Source organism: Stegastes partitus, unplaced genomic scaffold (assembly GCF_000690725.1).
Source record: "Stegastes partitus isolate 25-593 unplaced genomic scaffold, Stegastes_partitus-1.0.2 Scaffold1175, whole genome shotgun sequence".
In the NCBI taxonomy this organism is placed as follows: domain Eukaryota; kingdom Metazoa; phylum Chordata; class Actinopteri; family Pomacentridae; genus Stegastes; species Stegastes partitus.
Window position 1 is genome coordinate 113,448 of NW_007578906.1, and position 25,236 is coordinate 138,683.

Genomic DNA, 25,236 nt, shown 5'->3' on the forward strand with positions numbered 1-25,236 from the left:
ACCACCTCACTTTATTATCTCATAGAGCGTCATCTCTTCATTTCTTCCTCTTTCCAGCTCATTTTAGGCTCTTCAACAGGTTAGATGCACTGCGCCACCTGTCAGCTCGCACCACTGAAGGTAATCTCTCGGCCTAATTAAATCTTAAGCAATCAGGGCCACAGATGGAGCCGATCAGCGTGGGACGAGCCGCCTGCCAGGAGGTGTGTTCAGTGCGCGCAGTCGGCGCTCTGCGGACACTCAGACGCGCCGTGTAGTGTGAAGGAGCCCAGGGGATTTGCGCTGCACGATGTTTGGATTTCTAGTCTCCAGAATCACGCAACAAGCTGCTGAAATACTGTGATGGAGAATGACTGCTGGCTGCTTTCCTCCGCGCAAAGATGCACCATGCGTTTGGCACGTTTTTGTCCGGAAAAGTGCTCTAAAACGTGAGTTTGGAGTTTCACATTGACTCGGGGGAAATATGTAGCCCAACTTCGATTTCCCAAAGAGCTCAGAGCCATGTGTAGAGGAGGAATGGGTCGCAAGGATGCGCCAACTTCGCTCCTCCGGACGCTCGTCCTGTCGCTGCTTTGCGCGCAGTCGTTCGGACAGGTCTTCAACCTGACGCTGTCTGTTAAAGAGGGTCTGCCTGCTAAAACCATCGTTGGGGATCTGGGAGCGGGGTTAAGCAGGCCAAGCACTGGATTCTTCATCTCAGAGAGCAGAGACTCGTATGTGTTCAGGGACTTGGAAATCGACGCGGACACGGGGATCATCTCCACGGCTGTGATCCTGGACAGAGAGAGCAGAGATAAGTATGAATTTGTGGCAGCCACGCTCACTGGAGAGATGATCAGAGTGAACATAGAGGTGAAAGATGTGAACGACCATTCACCTGTGTTCCCCTCAGAGCAGCTTGAGCTGGACATATCAGAGCTGAGCCCACCAGGGAGTCGGTTCCAGCTGGAAGGTGCTAAAGATCAGGATGAGGGAGAGTTTGGCACGCAGGGATACAGGATCACAGACAGTGAAATGGCTGAGTTGTTCCACTTGGATTATCGCAGTGGATCAGAGAACCACCTCAACCTGGATTTGGTCCTGAGTAGCAAGCTAGACAGAGAAACACAGGACTTCTACTCCCTGACCATTGAGGCCTTCGATGGCGGGATCCCAGCCAGGACAGGGACTCTTCAGGTGAACGTCCACGTCCTGGATGAGAACGACAACCCTCCTGTGTTCAACCAGACTGAATACCACGCCTCGGTGCGAGAGGATGCTCCCGTCATGTCTGCTGTGTGTCAGGTGTACGCCACCGACCTCGACCTGGACGACAATGGCAGAATCACTTATGAGATCAACAGGAGGCAGAGCGACCCAAATGAAGTTTTCTCCATCAATGAAACCACCGGGGTGGTTTACCTCAACAAGCTGCTCGACTTTGAGGCGCAGGCCTTTCACGAGCTGATCATCAGCGCGAGAGACAACGGGGCTCAGCCTGAGCACAGCAGCACTTTTGTGGGCGTCAAGGTGCTTAATATCAACGATAACAGTCCCAGCATCAGTGTGCTGTTTCTCAGTGAGACAGGGGATGCAGTGGTTTCAGAGGCAGCAGCGATTGGGGACTATGTTGCTCGGATTTCAGTGTCAGACCCTGATCTTGAGGGGGAGCAGGTCACTGTCACACTAGAGGGAGGAGATGGGAAGTTTACCTTGAAGCAGACAGATGATTTTCTTTATGCTTTGTGTGTTAACTCTGAGCTAGACCGGGAAGAGCAGGATCTGTATGAGCTGAAGGTGCAAGCGTCAGACTTTGGGAGCCCTCCTCTGAGCAGTGAGATGGTCTTCCTCCTGAAGGTGTCTGACACAAATGACTGCTACCCAGTCTTTGAGAAGGATGTGCATGTTATAAGCATTGCCGAGGACGCTCCTCAGGGGAGCTCCCTCATCCAGCTTCAGGCCCGAGACGCCGATGAAGGCGCCAACTCAAACATCAGATACTCCATCCTGAGGTCCAACCAGGACAGCCTGATCAGCATCGACCCGGAGTCGGGCCTGGTCACCACGGCTGCATCTCTAGACAGGGAGACACAGATGGAGGTGTGGTTCCTGGTGGTGGCGGTGGACGGAGGAGAACCGGCTCTGTCATCTACTGCTACAGTCACAGTGCTGGTGGAGGATGTGAATGACAACGAGCCGGTGTTCCAGCAGCAGCTGTACAACGTGTCCATACCAGAGCACAGTGACGTGGGAAGCTGCTTTTTACAAGTATGTCGGAGAATATGTAGCATCAAGGCTGGTTCAAGACACTATAATATCTTCCCTTACTGGTATAGTTGGTTGGTCTGGTGTGTGGGATATGCGCAGCTGCCTCCGCTGCATTCTTGGGGCAAATTTCTGTCTTTATAAGATACTACATAGAGTCCTGACAGGAAATGCAGAGAGAATCACAGAAGACTTGAACAGCAGTGACATTCTGAAGCTCTAATGCTGCGATGATGCAGCTCACCCAATATAAGTGCTCAGGGTTTATTTTATTAGTGTGCTAAGCATTGAAAAATGAACTTTTTTTTAGGTTCAGCAGCAACTGGTCGTTTCTGAAACATTGTTCTGCTCACTCTGGAACATAATGTGTTTTCTCAAGCAGTCCCAATGAAAACCTTTTCCAGCAACACCAGGTGTTGTTGATATAATCCCATTTTAAGGGCTATGAGCGTCTCACACACACACACACACACACACACACACACACACACACAAATTCACTCAGAAATCTCATAACTTACCTGCAAGGTGATATAACACAGGTTAAATTAAGAAATATGTTCTTTCATAATGTGGTTGAACTGACCTCTAATATTTTTTTTTAACTTCTCCAACTAGAGTCATTTATTCATTCTGATGATGAAATTAAAGTATCCAGTATAGCTGTGGTTGGGAAACACTTCATAGGTCTTTATATGACAAATATGAAGAACCAGACGTTTACATACACTGTCTAAAAAGACTCCTAACCTTTTTTTCTCACTATCTGACAGTAAATGTGACCAAACTTTTCCTGTTTTAGGTCAGTTTGGATTAACAAAATTATCTCTATTTGCTAAATGTCAAAATAATGAGAGAGAGAATTTTTTAGATATTTTATTTCTTCAAAGTCAGCAGTTTAGTGAGAAAAAAAGTGTTTTATGTCTTTTTACACAGTGTATGTAAACTTTTGGTTTCCACTGTAGTTCTACCACTCAGAACGAGCTCCAAGTTTATGTGAAATGCAGGTATAAAGATTAAAATTTAACAGTCTAGGAAGCAATAAAAACACTCGCATATACATGTCACAAGAACACAAGCAGACATTAACAAATGCACACACAGTTAAATGATGAGTCTGACTTGACTCTCCAGCTATAGATCAACTATCATTTACAAAAGAGATGTGCAGTTTAAGAATTCCTCACTGTGGCCGTCCACCAACTCGTGCTCTCTGACTTGCTGTCTTACATCTCATAACACAAAAGTAGCCTTCAGTCCGTTTGCACAAAGGCATCGGTGTTCTTGCTGAACACACACTACATGCACCCTCTTCGCAGTTCAGCGCTGAGGCCTTAATATGACAGTTGTGATGCCTGGTACGGCTCGGCTGCAGCCTGGCACCAGCTGAAGCCCATTACAAAAGAAGCCTTTTTTTTAGCAGTGCATTTTCTGTAAACATACTTGATATTTAGCAATTAGCCGAGAACTAGAAATGAATTCTGGTCACTGTTTTCAGGCTGAACTTTAAGAGTGTTGTTCTGCAGAAGAAGTTCAGCCTTTTATTTTCAAGTCAGCTCTCAGCCAATGCAAAGTACTTTTGGAAAAGTGAGAATCAGGAGGTGAAGAAGTAGAAGGAAGAACTGAGAACGTGTCGACAATGAAACCGATGACAAACGTATTATTTTACATATGAGATGTGTACTATTTTCCCAGAACTGACTGTAGTTAGAAACATGCTGGGTGTGCTTCATGTGTAAGTAGACATTGACCTACGTCTCTAAGACTTTCTGTGACCAGAGTTCAAAGCCTCTGGGATGATATCACCTTTATGACTTGAAAGTGAGCGCTCTATCTGTGAAATGCGCCTCTTGTCACGGGCGCAGACGAGCATGAAAGGAGCTCGGCCGAATCTGGGGCGTGTTTCTACTCCAACGTTTTCCACGTTGGTGATAATCCTCGCCCTTTGATTGTGGGGATTTTTTATGCTTTTATTATGTTGACCTTCTTCTGTCAGAACAAGACCAGTATTATGATTCACAGGTACTACAAAGATAACGTCTAGAAACCGACAGTAACTACTATATGGCACCGCTGTCGATCATACATGCATAGTTACAGTTAACTGGAAGGAGATGTAGTATGAGCAGAAACTCATGCAGCAATAATAAAACATTCACCTCCACATTTATATGGAGATGTAGCTTTAGAGCTAAACATGCAGAAAATTGGCCATTGACTATTTTGAGAGTTAAAGCTATTTATCAGGCAACAAAAGTAAAAAATAAAATTAAAGTCTTAGCCTCAAATTTGTTGTGATAGTAAACTATATGTGTTTTTTTGGTGTTTGACTGCTTTTTGGAAAAAACAAACAGTTCAAGGAGCTTTGGATATTTTTGATACAAAAAAATGAATGAATCAATAAAAATTACCACAGGAATGAAAAAAGAATGAATGCATGGCTGGTTATACATCAGACCTGGACACCATTAGGAAGTCAGCTGGACATCAGATCAAAGTGAAAGTGAATATTTGCTCATGTTTCTTGTAAAGCTACTTGAGCTAAATCACAGTAATTGTGATGTTCTCCTGTTGCTTTAACCAAATGAACCCAGATAAACAAAGATGATTCTCTATGTGACATGTCTTCCATATACAGTCGTCCTTAAATTTAATCATACCCTTCCATTAAAGTAGGGAGAAAAAACAGCTGTCACTGAAGTAAGTTGAAATTGACAAAAGTAATCACAGATGAAAATTTAATGAACATCATGACAGTGCTTTTGAATTGTGGTTCAACAGAAATATTTTTAAAAAAACAAACAAAAAAAAAACAAGCATGATAGGACCCGTAAACTAATATTTTGTTGAACAACCCTTTGAGCCAATCACTGCAATCAAGTGTTTTCTGTAACTCTCAATCAGACTTCTGCACCTGTTGACAGGTGTTTTGGTCCACTGCTCATCAGAAATGTGCTCTAATTGGTCCGGGACAGTTTTTATATTTTTTTTAACTATTCTTTTCAACCACAATTCAAAAGCAATGTCTTATTGTACTAAATTATAATTTAGCACATTTTTATTTATTATTACTTTTTTCAGTTTCTAGTTATTTGAGTGACTATTGTGAATTTTGCCTTTTCTTTAATGGAAGGATTTGAATACATTTGAGGACGACTGTAGAACTTGCAAATATACCTTCAGCCGATTTAACATTTCAGGTTTTAACTTGTACTCCAGTTATAACTCCATCCTTGTTTAATGAACTAGCTGACTTATTATTAATCTTGCATTTTTCTGTGTACACGTATAGGATGACTTTCACAACTAGATGTGAAATCTGTAGTTGTGGTTTTTTCCATGTTTTACCTTCTTTTTTTCCTCATTGGTGTGTGAAAAAGAAGTTTGCGTATCTCTTAACAGCATCAACTGAAATCTTTAAGACACAATAAAGACAGCACATCCTCCTTGATGAATAATGGCACACACATGCTCTATGTTTCCCCCGTTGCCCCTCTCATTTTCATACACGTATTTCTCTTGTTTTTAGGTTGTTGCGACAGATGCAGACAGTCCTGAGTTTGGTGCTCTGCTCTACTCTCTGTCTGACGGCTTTGACAAACAGGACAAACATCCCCTCTTCCAAATCCACCCACACACAGGAGAGCTGTGTGTCTCGCAGGATATCGATCGAGATGCAGGACAGACGGTCCACGACATTCTGATCAAAGCTGAGGATCCAGTGAGTGGGCTTTTTCATGACTAATCACCTCTGACATACTGGTGTAAATGACTCTGTAAGAAGATCAAGTTGGATTCGACTTCCAAAATGTAGTCTCTTCATCCGTGTTCCTAATAAAACCCTCTTCTTTCCCATTCAGGGAGGCCTCAGCGCTCAAACCTACGTGCACATTGAGGTCGAGGACTTGAATGATAACGTTCCAGTGTTCAACCCTGAAGAGTACACCGTGAGCGTCAGCAGTCATGCACAGCCGGGCACAGAAATCGTCAACGTTATCGCTACCGACCGAGATTCTGGCAGGTTTGGACGTGTCACCTACGATATCGTCCCTGGCGACATGTCCAGTTTGTTTGCACTGGAAAAAGAAACAGGTAGGGGCATTAAAAAATGTAGGCACTGACATTAGATTGACAGAATTTTCAGCGTTTCAGCGTCTCCAAGTAGCAGCAGGTTGTGTTTTAATTTTGATGTGGGCTGGAGTTTCAAACTGTATTTAAATGACTTCTCAAGCTTGATTTGTCACATATATCCACTCACTAGTCTTTAAGTAACTTGTTTGACTGGCAGCGGCAGTATTCAGGGATAAACAACTACCTACTTTGTGTAAGTCCACGTGATATGATTGCCAGTGTCACCGCTCAGCAGGGGCGGATGCAGAAAGCCCAAAAGCTTTAGATCCCCATGTGGCTGTGGGTCAGATACGATTTGCACTCAGCCACGATGTAACACGAAACACTCAAAACAGGTAAATCAAGGAAACATTTTTAAAGTTGCTCGTGTGTTTCTCGCTGCACATGAATGCTTTTCCAACTAAGTACGTGATGTAAGCAGGAGTTCTGATTCCCGGTTGGCTCTTGTACAGGCTTCATGTTTGCTGCTCTGGGATTGCTCGGTGAATTTAGGTGACAAAAATGAGTCACATTCTTAAGCCATCTGTCGTCACATGGCTGTCTGACCACTAATAACAGTAAACAAACAGATTTGTTTACCGCTGATGAACTCTGTTAACAGTTTGAGGTTAAACAAAACAATTTTAAGTCACATCAGATTTGAAAAGAATCAGAAAATAGCCATTTTCATGTTGGAGTAAATTTTTTCTAATCAAATAATATTTGATTTAATCATGTTTATTTAAAATATAATTCTTTGGATGAAATGTAATTAGTCAATAAAATGCATTATTATTTTTCAGAGCCTAAGGTGATGTATTATAGCAACTTGTTTTGTTAGCCAGCAGTTCAAAACCCCCAAATATTCTACTTATACTAATATGAAATAAGCAATTTCTCACATTTGGAAAGCTTAAACCAGAGAAAGACTTTTGTAAGACATGATCTGTCAATCAAAACACTTGTTGATTTCTGCTGATAAAATAATCTTTATTCCAACTTCTTAAAAAAAAAGGAAAAGAAAAAGATAAAATGGCAAACCTTCACTTAGATGCTATTGAGATGACGTTCAGATATAAACCGGAAAGATTGTCTGGCTCGAATGTTGCAGTTAAACTAAACCTAACTTTACCTTGTGTCCTTCCCCATAGGAATGCTGATCCTGACCTCCACTCTGACCCACCTGGGCACCGTCAGTGTGAAACTCTCCATAACAGCTCAGGACGGGGAGGGCTTGACCTCAGCCAGACCCGCAGAGGTCACAGTCAACGTTTTACGAAGCGTTCAGGCTCCAGCTGTGTTCCAGAGGTCACGCTACTCTTTCACAGTGCCTGAAGACGCACCGCTGGGGACGTCCGTAGGGACCGTGGAGGCCATCAACCCAACCGGTAAGAGGGTTTTAGAGGGTCGACTGATGAGGTTTTCTCAGGGCTAAAGCCAGTTATCGCTAACCAAGGTGGCAGATACCCAATATTTGCAATAAAAATGGATATCTTGGTGTCAAAATTTACATGAACATAAACTTCACTGCAATGCTTTTGCATATATACATTTCACCAGTGTTTCACTAAAGGAACTCTTTTCAACATTTATCCTTTGGCGTTAATAGGTAGAGGGCATTAGTTTTATATAAACATGGACAAAATCTCTGTGACTACAGGTCAACTTAAGAGCGGTTTAGTAGCTCAGTGTGGTGGCTCTGTCACCATCATGGCAGTGCTTCTTATTCTAATCCAGAAATAAGCAAATATACGAAGTGTGTCAGAAAAGTTCCAAGACTGGTGTCACAATAGATATATTTCAAATCCAAACTACTAACTACTAAAATTTCCCCTTCGAAGCAATGCCCCTGGATTCTAACACACTTTCCCAGCCTTCTCTGCCACGCCGCCATGCACTCTTGATGTCGTCCACGTCTTCACAACGGGTCCCCTTGATGACCCCCTTGAGCTTGGGGAGGAGTAAAAAAAAAAATCCCATGGAGCCAGGTGGGGTGAGTAGGGAGGTTGCTCCAGCACGGTGATGTTCTTCTCAGCCAGGAACTGTAGGATGCTCAGGGCATTGTGAGCGTTGTCATGGTGAAGCAGCCACGACTTGTCCAACTCTCGCCTCTTGCCTCTGATCGTCTGAAGGGAAAACTCGTAGTTTGTGTTTGAAATATATCTTTTGTGACACCAGTCCTGGAACTTTTCTGACACACCTCATACATTTCACCTATGTTTAATTAAAGGAACTCTTTGAAACATTTATTCTTTGGCGTTCATAGGCAGCGGACATTAGTTTTATATAAACATGGACAAAATCTCTGTGACGTCGCCCACAGGTCTCCTTAAGAGCGGTTTAGTAGCTCAGTGTGATGGCTCAAAACTATAGACCATGAGTAGAGCTGAGGTAGACGATGCAAACATATCAGGGCTGTTGACTGTCCCGTCTGTCACTCAAAGCAGCCATTTCCTTTATTATGCGAAGCTTTAAACCTTAATACAATTTAGGCAGGTAAGCTATATAAAAGTCATCTCCTGTATAGTATCTGATAATTGTCTGTACCAATAATAACTTGTCCATGTGCTACCAGACAGAAGAGCATACCACTGAAGAAACTGTAGGGATTGTTGTAAAGAATCTACAATGTCAAAGCTACAGCTGATCCTGGTTCAGGGCATGCATGTGATCAAATATGAAAGTTGCTATTAAAAGTTACATTGCTGTGATACATGATGATAAATGGTTGGTCAAACCCAGTAAAGAAATGCAAGTCAGTTTTGGAAAGTTTAAATCGTGTGCAAGGATTTGCATCTTGAAATTTCTGTTAAAAAACAATAGTTACTGCACCTGTTTTGAATGTGACTGATATTGTGCACAAAGGCAGCTTTGAATAGGATTTATCCTGACAGATGACTATGGCAAAAAACAGTGGAGTGATCTCTGTCATTCGTCAAATCTGCTTCCAGACATGAAGAGAGCAGCGGTAAATAGGAAGGCTACGGTTTAATCTTTAATCCTCCTGAAGCCACATGAAGTCATGACAGATAATAAAGGCTCACAGCCAGTTGTACTGTATATTTTATCTGCACTCTTAGAGGTCACACACATCATAAATCTGCTCAGACTTGTGTCTTTTTCTTTTGTTGTTATAAATATATCTATTCTTTAAAAATGTGTGAGTTCATGTTTTTGTTGTAAGTGCAGGTAAAAGTGAACATTATTTATATTGGAAGGGCAGATACTATTTCTAATTTTTCATCAGAATATTCTAGACCTCAGGCTCCTCTCTGTGGAGGGTTTTCTCAGCTCTCCAGTTTCCAGGATTATCTCACTATAGTCCTTTTGTTACTCCGCTGAGTCCCTTCAACAGCTAAACCCCTCTGCTACGCTAGACAGTCATTTAAGGCTGTCTAATCAATTAACAGATTAACGCCTCAACTTAAAGCACAAACAACAGAACTGGGTTTGTTTGACAGGGGTCGGCCTGCGCTAAGCTCTTTGCTTGTTTCAGTGGTTTGTAGTTACCGCTGAAGTGCAGCAAACACTCGGAGGGGATTTAACGGGATCTTCTGACCGGCGCTGTAATTACTTAATGTAGCTTAGTGTGTGGGTGTGTGTGGGTGTATTTATGTGTGTGAGGGAGATGTGTGTTCTCATGTCAGTAAAACAGCTTGCAGTGTGTTTTTCCGCCCAATTTAAACCTAATGTTTATATCCTTAAATATATCTGGATGTGACGCTACTTGGCTGTTTAAAATACTATAAATCCCTGAACCTGCACACTGAGGAAGTGGCTGTTCTACTTTAACTTTACAAACCAATTAACCCAACACAGAATATGTTAAGAGACTACTTGTGTGTCTGTGCGTATGACAGCTGTGGCCGCAGATGTTATGTTTTCTGGTTTTTCGCCTCATTCTTGTGAGCATAATATCTGTTTAAACGTTTTTAGGGAATTTCTTCAATTTTGGCACAAACGTTCACTCAGAAGCAAAACGATGAACTGATTAGATTCTGTAGTCGTCAAAGGTCAAAAGTCAAACATCATCAGTCCTCCCACAACACTCACACAGTCCAGCATTTTAGGCTTTAACTGTTAAAAGTGTCTTAACATTTTAGTTTTGTTTATTTTGGCGCTTGTGTATGACTAGTTACCTTTGAGACACTAAATAAAATTAACACACGACTTCATGTTTTGTACAAAAGTCTGACTGATAAAAATTACAAATTATATGTATGTTTTTATTCTCTCTTAGCTGTTGCCTTGCAAATAGTTTGGTTTGGCCTTGTTTTGAGAAATAGCAATACACTGGAGGTAAATAGAGGGTAAAGTTTATTTGTGATGCCAATAGGAATAAGAACAAATTCCATTTTAAAAAAAATATCTCCTAGAAAAAGCAGCTTTTTATAGTCTACAGACTCTGTGATCCTTCTCTTTGGACCTACTTTCTAGTGATGAAATTGTCCCTATAAAAGCTGTCAGAGTAATGAGGACAGTAGCTGTGTCACAACGTTTAGATGCTAATTTTCATCAGATTTTTAGTGTGTAGGATGTTCACATTGGGGGAAAAATAGAATATAGTCAGTTTATAATAAAGGTCTGATACAGAAACACCACAGGAAACAAAGATGAGTCATAGATCTTTGAAGTTTGTGTTATGTAAGAATAAAACAGCAACTCATGTTTATTACTTTACAACAAACAGTGTGCTGTCAGGATTAGAACAGTACACAATGCCTGCTGTAATAAGACAAGAGGGCACGGGAGCTTTTTATCCAAGGTTGCATTTTTGGAATGTAATTTTTTAAAATTTTATTGCTGAGAGGACTGTTGGACCATTTTCTTTGACACAAAACTGACAAATTTTTACTACTAAACCAAAACCACCTGCATGTTTCCATACAACCACTAAAGGTTGGTGAGATGTTCTGTCTTTCAAATCTCAGTGAGAAACTGTTTGTCTTCACAGACTCTGTGGAATCTGCATCTTACCGAATCTCTTCTGGAGACCCTCAGAGTTTGTTCTCCGTTCATCCGAAGTCCGGTCTGATCAGCATCGTCAAACCTCTGGACCACGAGTCTCAGCCGTACGCTCTGCTGGTCCTCCAGTCCTACACCGACACCTCTCCTGTTTACAGCACCACGCAGGTCAACATCACCATTGCCGACGTTAACGACAACGCCCCCGTCTTCCCCAAACGCAGCGACTCGATCACAGTGTCACAAAACACTCCAGCAGGAACGGTGTTGTTCATCGCTCACGCACACGACTATGACAGCGGCACCAATGGGAGGGTGCAGTACTACCTGAGGAACAGCAGAAACGGTACGTTTGTTGTTGACCACAACCTTGGAACAGTTACATTAAAACAGAGTTTACAGGCGGATCGTCAGCAGAGCTATAGCCTGGAAATCGTAGCTAAAGACGAAGGAGAGCCTTCTCTGAGCTCCACACTGACCCTCTCAGTGAACATAGACCGGACGGCTGCAGAGGACAGCCTGGCCTTCGAGACGCTCGTCTACCAGGTGGAGATCGGTGAAGGCTACCGTAAAGACTCTCGGGTCATCCAGGTGAGGGCTCACCGGACTCGGGGAGCTCATATGTCAAACTCAGGCCTCACTTACTCTTTGGAGGCAGAAGCTGGGTTCCCTCCAGCTCCGTTTCGGATTCACCCAAAGACTGGATGGTTGTATCTTTCCCAAAGCCTCGACTACGAGACAGAGTCCAGGTATCGTTTTAAAGTGTTGGCTACAACCAGGGAGGCCTCACTGGCAAACACCACGGCTACAGCCTCAGTGATAGTGCTGGTGCTGGACATCAATGACAACGCCCCGGTGTTCGGCAGTGACGTCTACTACTTCACCGTGTCAGAGGGCTCATCGCCACAAGGCCTGGTGGGAACCGTTAAAGCCATCGATAAGGATTCTGGGAAAAACAGCCAGCTGTCCTACATCCTGCTTTCAGATGGGAAGTTCTTCCGCATCAATTCTAAAACAGGTACAACAATCACAGCGTCTATGAGTCACCATGTGCTTTACTGTGTTGAGCAGCTTCCCCATCCTCTGCCTTCTCTATCCGTCCAGGCGAAATCATCAACTGGGTGGCGTTGGACCGGGAGCAGCACAGCCAGCACAGTCTGAAGGTGATGGTGACAGATCAGGGTCACCCTCGTCTCAACGCCACCGCCACCGTTCACATCCTGATCACCGACGTCAATGACAACGCTCCAACGTTTACACACCTGCCAGCCAGCAAAGAACTGAATGTGCAGGTAGGCAGGAGTCATTTCTAGGTGTCCACTGGTTAAATCTTAAAGGGTTTTCATCTGAATACATGTCTGTTAACTGAGGAAACACAATTTGCATTTATAGTACTGTGTGTCATTCCCATGAAAAATCACAAGTTATGTACAGTTAGCAACGTATGCTCCAGCAGTTAACGTTCTTCATGGGAGAGCAGGCGGAGCTAAAGCGACCGATACGTTCTTCTACTCCCCTGTGTGTGTGTGAGGTAGCTTCTGTTCGTCCTCTACTGTCATCTCAGAAGACACGATTCCCTTTTTGACTTTCTGGTTGCTTTGACCTCAAATTGTTTCGGAGGTGTTGCCCAGTCATCACACAGACGACACTGTTTCTGTCTCCGTGAAATGAGGTTTAGAAAGACACACAGCTGCAGCGTATCACTGTAGATGCTGCCAAAGAGAAGCAAACGGAAATCTTCAGCATTACAACTTGAAGGCCGGCTACAAACTGCCATTTTAACAAATGTATAAGTTCACAGCTCGGTGCACTGTACAACATGAATCTAATAAAGTTTGCTGTGTGTAGATTGCACGATGAAAACACAAGCTGAATCGCAGCATACGATGTACGTGAGTTAACGTGAATGCGCAAGAATAAAAGGTCATAAGCGTGCGCCATCCATCCACGAAAAAGAAACTAGCGAAGCATGAATGGAGCCTTTGTCCTTGTGGCATTTATGTGTTTAGAGAAAAATTCCCAAAAAAAAGGAGAAGGAGGAGGAGATTATGAATCAATCGTAATTTAAATAGAGATCAATGCTCTGAAATCTGACCTCAGTTCAGCTCGGTGTGGGTGTCCACCTTACAGTGTGTCAGGATGCACAACTTTCTTTTACCACTCTTTAGCATTTGCCTCCCGGGATGGCTCATTAAAATGACTTTAAATGACTCTGAAGGCACAATTCCGATCTGTGGGTTCATGTCAACAGTGATATGACATGAATTAACTCACACAGATGCAAGCACTGGATTTTATAACGGAAGGAAAGAGTTTAGAATCAACTTTACAAAGCTGCAGTGACATATCTTTAATGGTTGGCATTTTTGTCGTGTGTGTTGATGAATTCTGCGTTTTCTCTTTCTTATTGCAGATATGGGCTGGTTTACCAACAGGATCTTTAGTAACAAACATGTTTGCCAAAGATTTGGATGCAGGAGAGAATGGAACAGTTACTCATTCACTGGTCACAGGTGAGCCATAAATGTGTGTCTTAAATGTACAAAACGTATAGTTAGTGGCACTTACGAGCCCCTGAGCGTCACCTCGTTGTAACTTCTCTTCCCAGTTGGTTTGGAGGATGATGATCTGGGACACTTTGAGATTGACAGCAGAAGTGGAGACATCAGAACCACGCAGCTCTTCACCCAGAACGCTGAACCGTACTACAGTCTGAAAATAACGGCCAAGGACAGCGGAGCCACGCCTCAGGAGGAGACTGCAGTCATTCACGTCCAGGTGCAGTCTGTCCTCCTATACTATGATTTGTAGTATTTTGTAGTGAAATTCCTGCTGCATGGATGGTGTATTTGATCCTAACTTAGCCTCAGTATTCAGTCTTAGTTAGTTTATTGTAGGGAACAGGATTTCCGTTTTGCCGTTCTCCTTATCACTGAACTCCCAAAGCAGAGGCAGTTATGATGACTTTAAGATTTTTTTTAAAGAATTTAATGAACATAAACTAAGATTCTATATTTTCTGATTACTGCCACAACTGTGTGTGAACCGATTCTTAGTTGGTCACCAATCTGCCGTCATAAAGGAGTTCCCCACTGTTCAACTTGCAAATATTGAAAAATGATTCCATTTTGATTTATTTTATATTTATTACACCGAGGGTTGCACATTTGCATACTCCATACAGTATAATAAGTACTTTTACCACTGTCCAGGAACAAAAATTAAAGACAGTGTTATGATTTTGATTTTGACAAAAACAAATCACTGAGTCGCCTTAAGCCGGGCATCAAGGGAGACATTACTTTATCTGGAGGTTTTATAATAAAGGCACTGGACTGAGAAATTGCTCTATGTTTATGTCCAAACTGTTTCATGCTGGGGGAGGTTTTCCCTCTTTAATCTCCCCCATAGAAAGATATTTTATCTCCTCAGTTTGATCAACATGACACAGTTTGTGGCACTTTTGTTCCCATCACCAAATCTTTTAAAGTCTTCCTTGTGTTCATTCATCCTTCAGTGGTTTGATGTGTGAATAAACAGAACATGACACTGTTTGCTTTCCACCTGCAGATTCATGGATTAGAGGATCTGTATGGCCACAACCACCACCAAATAGTGAGACGTTTCCAGGTGAGGGAGGACACGGAGCCCGCGACTGTCATCGGCTCCGCGGCTGTTTCAGACAAAGGCAGGTTTCATTATTCCATCACCGAGGGCGACGGGAGCGTTCACTTCGGCATCGACAGCTCCTCTGGTGACATATACATCAACCAGCCGCTGGACTACGAGTCCGCCATGCAGTACTTCCTCATGGTTCGTGCCGAGGATGTCGGCCCTGCTCCTGGCCTGAACGTATCGGTGCTGGTGAGCGTGATGGTGGAGGACGTAAACGACCACACCCCCTGGTTCACCGACAAACTGGTGATGTTCGGTCTGAGGGAGGACGCTGCCGTCGGTTCGCTCGTGTTTGCTTTTCACGCCAGAGACGCCGATGGGACTTTTCCGAACAGCGCCCTCCGCTACTCCCTGACCTTTGACCCTGATGCAAGCAGGTCGTCGTCCCGCTTCCCCTTTCAGATCAACCCTTACACAGGGAGCCTGACCGTGGCGGCACCTCTAGACCGCGAGAGCAACCCCAGCTTTGCCTTCACCGTAACCGCAACCGACCAGGCAACGAAGAAGGATGAGCGAAAACAGACGTCGGTGACGGCTCAGCTCTTCCTGCTGGATGTGAACGATAACCGGCCCGTGTTCATATCGGCAGACACGGCTCAGGTGATGGAGGACGCTGAGGTGGGGAGTCTGCTGCATCATTTTGTGGCCATAGATGGAGATCAAGGTGAAAATGGAGTTGTCTCTTTCTCTATCATGGCTGGAAACAGAGGATTCTTCACACTGGAGGAGAAAACAGGTATGGTTTGGTTTTTGCACGCTGGAAATCTGCATAAGAAGTCTGTCTATGAGGGTATTATGGAGAGCTGTGTGTCTATCTGAATCTGTGTGTCTGTAGGGAGATTTGTGAATGTGTAAAAAGATTTGTAAAAGATTTGTCAGTGTGTACAAAGATCTGTAAATGCGTCAAAAGATATTAGTGGATGAAAAGTCTTAAGTATTTGGCTTCAAGTGCTGGAAATACAAACAAATCACCATTTCCAAGTCAAGCGGGCCTCACCATTGGCTGTCTTTTTACACATGACTTTTGCTACACTTCACTTCTGCTGTGAGAGATTTGTAACTTCAGGGTTTTTGCATGCTGTGTGTCTTTGGGTTCATTCTGGCTGCGTACCACTCTGCTGCTCTGTACCTCAGTAGTTATGCCACCTGCAAGCCATCATGAAAGTTGTTGCTCAGCGACACACAAACTCAGCAAATGTAACTTGTTCGCATGTACCAGACAATGTTGTGTGCCCTCAATGACTCTGGGGGATAGCGCCACCTGATGGCATGCAGGCAGAATGAACAAGCCTGTGAGCCTGAGATCAGGGCAAAGAAACCATGAAATTACAAATACAAATCTCTCATGGCAGAAGTGCAGCAAAAGTCATGTGCAACTGGTTATTTTGTCTGTATTTCCAGCACTTGTAGCCAAATACTTAGACTTTTCATCTATTAATATCTTTGTAAGCATTGACAGATCTTTTTACACATTGACAAATCTGACTACAGACACACAGATCGAGATACAGACACACAACTCTCCATACGCATTGACAAATAGTTTTGCTACAATAACACCCTCACATCTGTCTTAACCCGAACTTAATTGTCATGAAGGTTAAACATGTGCTGATTCTTTTTATTCACTTGCATTACATAGTAAAAAATAATGAAGAAATAGACGATATGCATCTTTACAATGGAATAAAAATAACAGTTTTTAAAAATACATAATTGCTCTATAAGTGTACATCCGTTGGTCTATTGTAAACATTTGAAGCAGTTTGATCTTTTTACAGACCGTATATCCTTTACTAGAGTACTTTCATGTGTTATAAGCAGTTTCTGTTGTCATTTCCACCACTCCACTGGCAGTTACAGGCCAGAGTTGACATCAACCCTGATCGATCTACATTTACCTTATATCTTAAAACATTTTCATCCTTCTCCTGTCAGGACGTTAGTGCTTCTTCTGACCGTCACGTTCAAACTCTTCCATCCTCTTTAGGCCTCTTGTTCCTCTCGGCCCCTCTGGACTATGAGACTCAACGTTTCCACCGTCTGACCATCCGAGCGGTGGATCACGGCCTTCCCTCGCTGTCCTCCACACAGACCCTGACGGTGGAGGTGGGCGATGTGAACGACCAGGCGCCCGTCTTCAGTCAGGACACCTACAACGCCAGTGTGGCCGAGAACAGGGACCCTGGAGAACCTGTAGTCAGAGTCTCTGCCACCGATGAGGACTCCGGTAATATTTATCAGCTATTTGCCTCCTATTTTTGGTTTGGTGATGTGTGATCATATAATGGCCAAAATGAGATTAAGTTAATTATTAAACAGTCTTATATTTAATGTAGGGCTTCAGCCTGCAATTGTTTTTATTATTTGATTCATACGTCACTTTCTCAATTAAAAAATGATCCAATTGTTTCAAAAGGCTGAATGTGATGTTACAGATGGCTCTAAACAGCTCTTAAAGACTAAAGATACTAAGTATGTCGACAAATAATACAAATAGTCGCCAAAAATCATTCAAACTGAGAACTGAGAACAATCTGTTTCAGCTCCTGTCTAGTCATATTTTCCATATGGAATGTATGAAATAAATATTCAAGAAAATTGTTTAAAAAAAAAAAAGTTTATCCTTCTGAACAGCAGCTTGGCAAAATGATTTGAAAGTTTACTTCCTAATTTTTGGTTGACCTTTCAACTGAATTAGTCAGGAAGTAGGTTCTATTGTAATTAAGTGATCAAAGTGTTTATGAGTAAATAACTTGAACTTCAAGCTTCATAATTTTATTCAGCTTAGGTCCTGAAAGCTGCAACCACATATGTAGTTTCTCTAATACAGTGATTCTTTCGAATATATATATATGTACTGCCTTGACGCAAAAGTAGTACGTTAAGGAAAATAAAGTATGGATTTTTTGGTTCGTTCCGACCGTTGCCAACCGCTTGCTCAGAGGGAGTCCAAAGGCAACGTTGGATTGTTGGGTTCTCTGTTTCAATTCTCAAGGTCTTTATCTTACTATGTTAAGCGCTGCGAGAAGACATAATGCGCTATACAAATAAAACTGGATTCAGTTGAATTGAATGAACATGAGTGATACGACGACACAAAGGCAGCTGAATTAGATCTGATCAGAATCCTGGATTTTGTAAGTCGTGATCCAGAGATCAGACTATCTGCCCTCCGTCTTATGGCCTCTACTTTATCAATATGGCACCTGTTGCCTTTTTGTTGATTTTCCTCTTATTTCTCCCATTGTGTGACATTTTTAGTCAGAGTTGACAGTGTCAGGAAACCCCTTTAGTACAAGTGTGTGGTTTGGGGCTGCACGAATAAAAAAAAAAAAAGGTTATTTAAGAAACTGAAAGAAAATTGTTGGAAAATTACAACAAAATGAATGAAATGTTTGGACTTGCAACTTTCACCAATTCAAGTTAAGCCTTAAATAGTCCTGCTGTTGAAGTGGACATGGCAGTTTGCCTCCAAGGTGCCTAGGTGGCAGCACTAGCATGTGTCCTTGAAGTCTCAAACCAGAGATCCAGTGGGCATAAAACCGCACCATGATACACGAAAATAAAATAAAAGCAAAGAGCTGCACAATAATGGTGTGTTTTAATAGTTATGTCGGATTGAATGGATTACTTTCTCCAGTAATAAAGTGGTAAAAAGAGGAAATTCCCCGACAACTTGTTCTGTTTAACGCCGCGGTCCGTGTTTATTATTTTTAAAACGCGGTACCACATGACTAAATACAGTTGAGCAGCATGGCACGGTGAGCCGCTGCCATGTTTTGGTTGAACTTCAGCGTGCTTAGAATCAAGGTTACCGTCAGTTTTCCTTCACTCCATTAGCAGTTTAATTGAATCCAACCCCTGCCCTCTTCCTCGCATGTTGTGCAGTTTGTGTCTTTTCCACGAGCTCTGTTCATTGTACATCCCAGCGAATCTGACCCCCTAATCATATTCACAAATCTACACATCACTCCTGTTTATTTTAACACATTGAGCGCAGGGCCTCCTAAATCCCATTTCGTCTCGTCATGTTGACAGTAGGAGTCTTTTTAAATACTGGAGGTTTCGGGGGGGGGCATGTGGCTGCAGGATCTGTACAGGAGAGCTATTCGATGTGAACTAACATTCTTGGGGGTGAGAATTGTCCAAGAACAGCAAGCACACAGCTCCTCTGGGAGATTTGAAAGGTCCTCTCTCGTGATGATTTCCATAATCCAAGCCATCTGTGCCAATAGGCGCCGTGTTTTCATCTGTCTCCTCGGATCGCCTCGTCTGGCAGCTCAGCCCGCTCTCCCACCAGTCTTATTTGATTATCATTTGCACTGCTTTTTTTTCTTCCCCCCCCTCCTCACCAAAGATGACCTTTGTTTTGTGCTCGTCTCTGTATCCACTTTGCATGTGTTGGAGTGAGTCAGAGGAGATGAGCACGATCAACAAGTGTGACAGTTAACCTTTGTGTCGCACATCCTGGATTTTACTGAGTAGAGCGAGTGTTCATATGTGTGGAGAGATTTTATTTATTTTTGATGAGTCACTGTACTGTCTGTTGGGTGACAATAAGACAGATGGAGTTTGTTTATACAGTAGTTTGAAGTTAAGATTTGATCAGATTTTCTGTCGTCTTTTTTTGCAGAAACTCACATTTTTTTGCCAGATGTAATCATCAGAAGTATGAAGGATTTGCTGTGTATGTTATAAACACAGTTTATTGTGAAGGAAAAAGTGATGAATATGCAGCACGATGTTATGTGTCACACAGTAAGCTTAAAATAAATGGATCTGTGACGAGCAGAAATGAGTTTGGTTACAAATGCACAGTGACAAAAAACAAAATACATCACAGTTTTGTACCTCTGCTGCCCGCCAGCAACTTTATTACAAAGCAACGTCCTCGCAAACAGTCAATTATTAGTTAAAAATCAGGCTGGTAAAGTGATACACTTAAAAAACAATGCTGTGTATTTGTCAGTACAATTTAATATTACAAGAAAGAACAACCGAGTTTTCAAAACCAAGCAAATATGACATTGGATTCAAACGTTATAGACTAAGTGAGGCTTCATAAATGCTCACTCAACATCCTTTTGATACGTTTTGTAACACATTTTCTAATTATTCAGGAGTCGATCCAGTTAAAAAAAAAACACCAACAATAATTTTACAACCTACAACACCATTAAAAGGGAGTTCGCTCAAATTTTAAGAAAAATACCTGAAGTTTCACTCAGAAAAGAAAAAAACGATTCACCCCACAGAGCCAACTGTTGTTATCGCGACTATTTCTTGAGAATAAGTCCAGCAAATGTGTCACAACACTGATTTGTCTTTATTTTTTATGTTTCAACATCAAGTGGCACAAGAGCTCTTGTAACTGAGACTGTTCACTTTGCAGTTGTATGACTTTCTAAAGAAGTCTTCCGATACTGAGGTGACGCATTATTGTGCTGCAGCTGCTGGGAAACAATAAGCATCAACACCACAGTTTGTGTGTACTGTGATGTGAACTTGTTTCTGTTAGTCAGTGTGTGGTTACAAGCAGAAGAACCATTAGACGAGTGAGCAGCAGAACCAAGTGACTGTCATTCACTCCCCCGTCGCTCTGGTTCCAATTAGACATTCAGATAAGGACTGTTTGAAACAGAAGCAGCCATAAACATGAACTCATCTGATGAGGTGCAAAACTAAACCAGAAAATATCCAGAAAACTCCAGGAGAACATGAGCGTGGAGTATCAAGTCGTTTTAGATCTACATCATCCCATGGAAAACAGACTATTTCTCTCCTGTATTGTTTTTCAAGGTTATATACACTATGTAGCTGATTTTATTACACAGATTTTAGTTTTGGCAGCTAGCAGGGACTATTTTCATCATCTTGGTTCTTGTAGCTGGGTACCATAAATCAATCACAATCATCATAAGAATTGAGTAAGTGCTTTGAGGTCAGTAACAGTGTTCACCTCCTGTGTCCGTCCCTCAGAGGAGAACGCCGTGGTGTGGTACAGTCTGCTGCCCGGTCCCGGCTACGAGCTCTTCAGCATCAACCCGTACACCGGTCTGATCACGACCACCTCCTACCTGGACAGAGAGCAGCAGCAACACTTTACACTCAGAGGTACAACACACGAACACACACTCACAATGTTCAAAATGCTCACACCTGAGTGACTCGGAGGTGTGAACGAAACGAGTCCTCTGAGACACACTGTTGTTGTCAAATTCAATTTAGCTGATTTCATTGTTTGTGACTTCACTTGAAAGGTTGTTTATTGTTTTATATTTAAGATGAGAGAATATATGGGCACTTGAATTCAAGTTTTCCTCAGTATTTTATAGTGGAAGACTTTTAATAGACTTTCATACTTTAAATGTGAACTGGATGTTTAGCTAATTTGCATATTTTAGTCTGACTCACTGGGTGTAATTTGTGGATACAAGCCTGACATTGGCCAAACATTTCACACAACTTTCTTCTCCCATTCTGCTATCTACAGCTGAAACTTGACGTTTACATTCACTGTATAAAAAGACATATAACCTTTTTTTCTCACAGTCTGACATTAAATCAGACTAAATTTTTCCTGTTTTAGGTCAGTTAGGATTACCAAAATTATTTTTATTTGCTAAATGCCAGAATAATAAGAGAGAGATTTTTTTAGAGAATTTTTTCTTACTTTCTTCAAAGTCAGAAGTTTACATACACTAACATTACTATGTCTTCAAACTATTTGGGAAAGACCAGATAATGATGTCATGGCTTTGGAAGCTTTTGATAGGTTAACTGACAACATTTGAGGTAATTGGAGGCACGCCTGTGGATGTATTTTAAGGGCCTCACGATCCTTCTGACTTTTTGGGACTTTAAGCAGGAGGTGTCAGAAAAGTTACCACAGGTATAACTGGCTTGTGGCGGCCAAGCGTTCATAGCGACGTCGCTTTTTGATCCTTCGATGTCGGCTCTTCCTATCATTGTGAAGCAGAATTCACCAAGCGTTGGATTGTTCACCCACTAATAGGGAACGTGAGCTGGGTTTAGACCGTCGTGAGACAGGTTAGTTTTACCCTACTGATGATGTGGTGTTGCAATAGTAATCCTGCCCAGTTCGAGAGGAACACCTCAAACACACTGCTTCCTTTTGTGACAACACTGAAAAATCTAAAGAAATCAGCCAAGATATCAGGAAGAGAATTGTGGACCTCCACAAGTCTGCTTCATCCTTGGGTACAGTTTCCAGATGCCTGAAGGTTCCACGTTCATCTGTTCAAACAATTAAACACAAGTATAAACACTATGGGAATGTCCAGCCATCATACCGCTCAGGAAGGAGACGGGTTCTGTGTCGCAGAGATGAAGTGTTTTGGTGCAAAATGTGCGTATCAACCTCAGAATAAAAGCAAAAGACCTTGTGAAGATGCTACTGAAGCTGGTCAGAGTGTCATTATCCACAGTGAAACCAGTCCTGTACCGACATGGGCTGAAAGGATACTTAGAGAGGAAGAAGACATTAATCCAAAAGCAACATAAAAAGCAGATTACAGTTTGCAAATGCACACAGGGACAAAGACCTTAATTTTTGGAGACATGTCCAGTGGTCTGATGAAACTAAAACTGAACTGTTTGGCCATAATGACCATCATTACATTTGGAGGAAAAAGCAGGAAGTTTGCAAGTCTGAGAACACCATCCCATCTGTGAAGTACGGGGGTGGCAGCATCATGTTGTGGGGGTGTTCTGCTGCAGGAGGGACTGGTGCACTTCACTAAATAGATGGCATCATGAGGAAAGAACATTATGTGGAAATATTGAAGCAACATCTCAAGACATCAGCCAGGGGTTAAAGCTTGGGCGCAAATGAGTCCTGCAAATGGACAATGACCATAAACATACCACCAGATTACTTAGAAAGTGACTTAAGGACAACAAAGTCAGTGTTTTGGAGTGGCCATCACAAAGCCCTGATCTCAATCCTATAGAAAATTTGTCGGCAGAGCTGAAAAGGCGTGTGGAGCAAGACAGGCAACAAACCTAGCTCAGTTCCACCAGTTCTGTCAGGAGGAATGGGCCAGAATTTAGCAAACTAGTGTGGAAGGAAACCCAAAACATTTGACCCAAGTCATACAGTTTAAAGGCCACGCTGCCAAATAGTGAGGAAATGTATGTAAACTTCTGCCTTTAAATAAAGTAATAAAAAATTCTCTCTCTCATTATTCTGGCGTTTCGCAAAATGTCTTTTTATACAGTTTATGTAAACATCTGGTTTTAACTCTACATGTTACCGTTTTTCCAAATCCCCGTCACTACTAGAAACAACAACATCTGGGCAGCAACCTACACACCAAAAAGTTTTAGAATCTCAAATACAGCCGCCCTGCAAGTTTTTTTTTTTTTTTGTGAGTGTGTGTTTTATTTTGGAGGGTGGGGGATAAGCTAGCCATTCCAGTGATAATGCCACCTCCCTGCATTAAAATGCTCCGTCCAAACAATATCCCCCAACAATATTTTGAGTGAACATCATCGCAGCATCTTGTTCATAGCTCGCACAAGATGACTGTGATTTGATGTGAAGAGATACAAACACAATCAAGTCTTTTCCCCCCTCCAGCAAAATGAAGGTGAGGTGCCAGACCATTGTACACAGCACTGTGTTAGCAAATAGAGACTGGTCTCACTGTCCAACGCTAGCGTACTTAGATAGCATAGACCAGATTTCCCATTTCCCTCTCTCCCCAGTGTCTTGTGCATGTGCTCAGACAGAAACACAACATGCTGAAAAATGATTGGCTTTGCGACAGTCGTACATTTAAAGAATACGACAATCAAACCATCGTCAAGTAATCGTATGGATGTCCAAGTTGCAGAGTGTTAGGATTGGCCTGTTTCAGCTCAACAGGCGAGTAATTGATTGATCACATCATGTGTTTCTTTGCTGCCATTAATCAGAGCAGCATATTGCAGTATCAGCGGACCAAAGAAAACCTTGTGAGTTTTTTACAAGCTGGGAAACGTATTAGTGACAAACACTCCAAAAATCAGAAATCGGTGCAGATTTGTGTAACTGCAGCTCAGAAGGCTAAGTTAGTTTTATAATCACCAGCTGGACATATTTAGAGCCTGTAGTGAGCTGATGTACATCGAAGGTTTTTGTTTTTAGTAAAATGTTTAAAATGCTCCATCACTATATCATCAGTGGATGTGGAAGGATGTTCTGGGAGAAGCTTGTTTTATTGAACTCCTTCCATCGATGATATGAACACAACCAACTGTGGGATTCTTTCCTTTTTACAATGTTCCCGCTCAGCTGCACATTTACGTCAGTCGTTGGCCGCGATCGTCACACTGAAGGGTTACACAAATATCAAATGATGTCTTAAAAAGAGCTGAAACCAAACACATAAAGTAACCTTTTACAGTCTCTATCAAACATGGGCATTTCTTTTATTCCTCTTCCCCTCTCTGTTTCTCATTCTCTGCCCTCCCTCTTGTTATGCTTCACAGCCAAAGTCATAAAGAATTCAAGGTCTGCCTTTTGCATGAAGGCAACATTATTCAGCAGATTGATTTATGTTAAGGAAACAGTAGACTTTTAAAAGGCTGAGCTACAGTATATCTAACCTCTGCTGACTGCACCGCTGCAGCCTCGCTCTTTTGAAGTGTTTGCTTTTGCTCTCACATGGGTACACGCACTAATTACATTGAACTTATTCAGCAGTGTTTAGTGATAAAAAAAATGCTTTCAGATGTTTTACCATAATATTTTTTCAGTCACCAGTATGATGAACAATTAAATCCAATAATAAAATATAATAACAGGAAAGTCTGAACGTCTTGAAGTGGTGCCAGAATCACACAAGGCTTATTGGGAAATACTGAAAATATGTGGAGACAATTTTCTCTGGCTGCAGATGAATTTGGAAAGAAATGAAATACCGAGTTCTTTTCAACTCATATTAAAAGCTGTCTCTGGATACTTTATGTTGACAGGATTTTTTTTTTCCTCCTGTAGAGTTTGTACTGCTATTAAAAGTTGAATCTGGCCTCAGTCTTTGGTCAGCCGATATGGAACCAATAAGTGCCTCATTGCTGTGCTTTGAGACTACAGAGGAAAATTGTCAATTTCTGTTCCCTGTTACATGTAATATTTATGTTTTTAATAAAAATACAAGGAATTGCTGCCGAATGAGCTCTTATAATAAGAGGCTGTGACTCCTTTGAGACATTTACTGATCATTTGCTGTCAGT

General features: G+C 42.2%; 1 protein-coding gene across 1 annotated transcript in view; it reads left to right on the forward strand.

The window, feature by feature from the left end:
- The first annotated feature begins 516 nt into the window (after positions 1-516).
- Positions 517-25,236, forward strand: part of dchs2 (dachsous cadherin-related 2) — a 35,646-nt gene continuing 10,926 nt past the window's right edge. The window contains exons 1-11 of the mRNA XM_008297004.1: positions 517-2,247; positions 5,774-5,965; positions 6,105-6,336; positions 7,506-7,742; positions 11,309-12,337; positions 12,424-12,611; positions 13,733-13,832; positions 13,928-14,097; positions 14,890-15,730; positions 16,985-17,224; positions 20,977-21,111. Coding sequence (XP_008295226.1) covers positions 517-2,247; positions 5,774-5,965; positions 6,105-6,336; positions 7,506-7,742; positions 11,309-12,337; positions 12,424-12,611; positions 13,733-13,832; positions 13,928-14,097; positions 14,890-15,730; positions 16,985-17,224; positions 20,977-21,111 — 5,095 coding nt within the window. The remainder of the gene's footprint in view (positions 2,248-5,773; positions 5,966-6,104; positions 6,337-7,505; positions 7,743-11,308; positions 12,338-12,423; positions 12,612-13,732; positions 13,833-13,927; positions 14,098-14,889; positions 15,731-16,984; positions 17,225-20,976; positions 21,112-25,236) is intronic.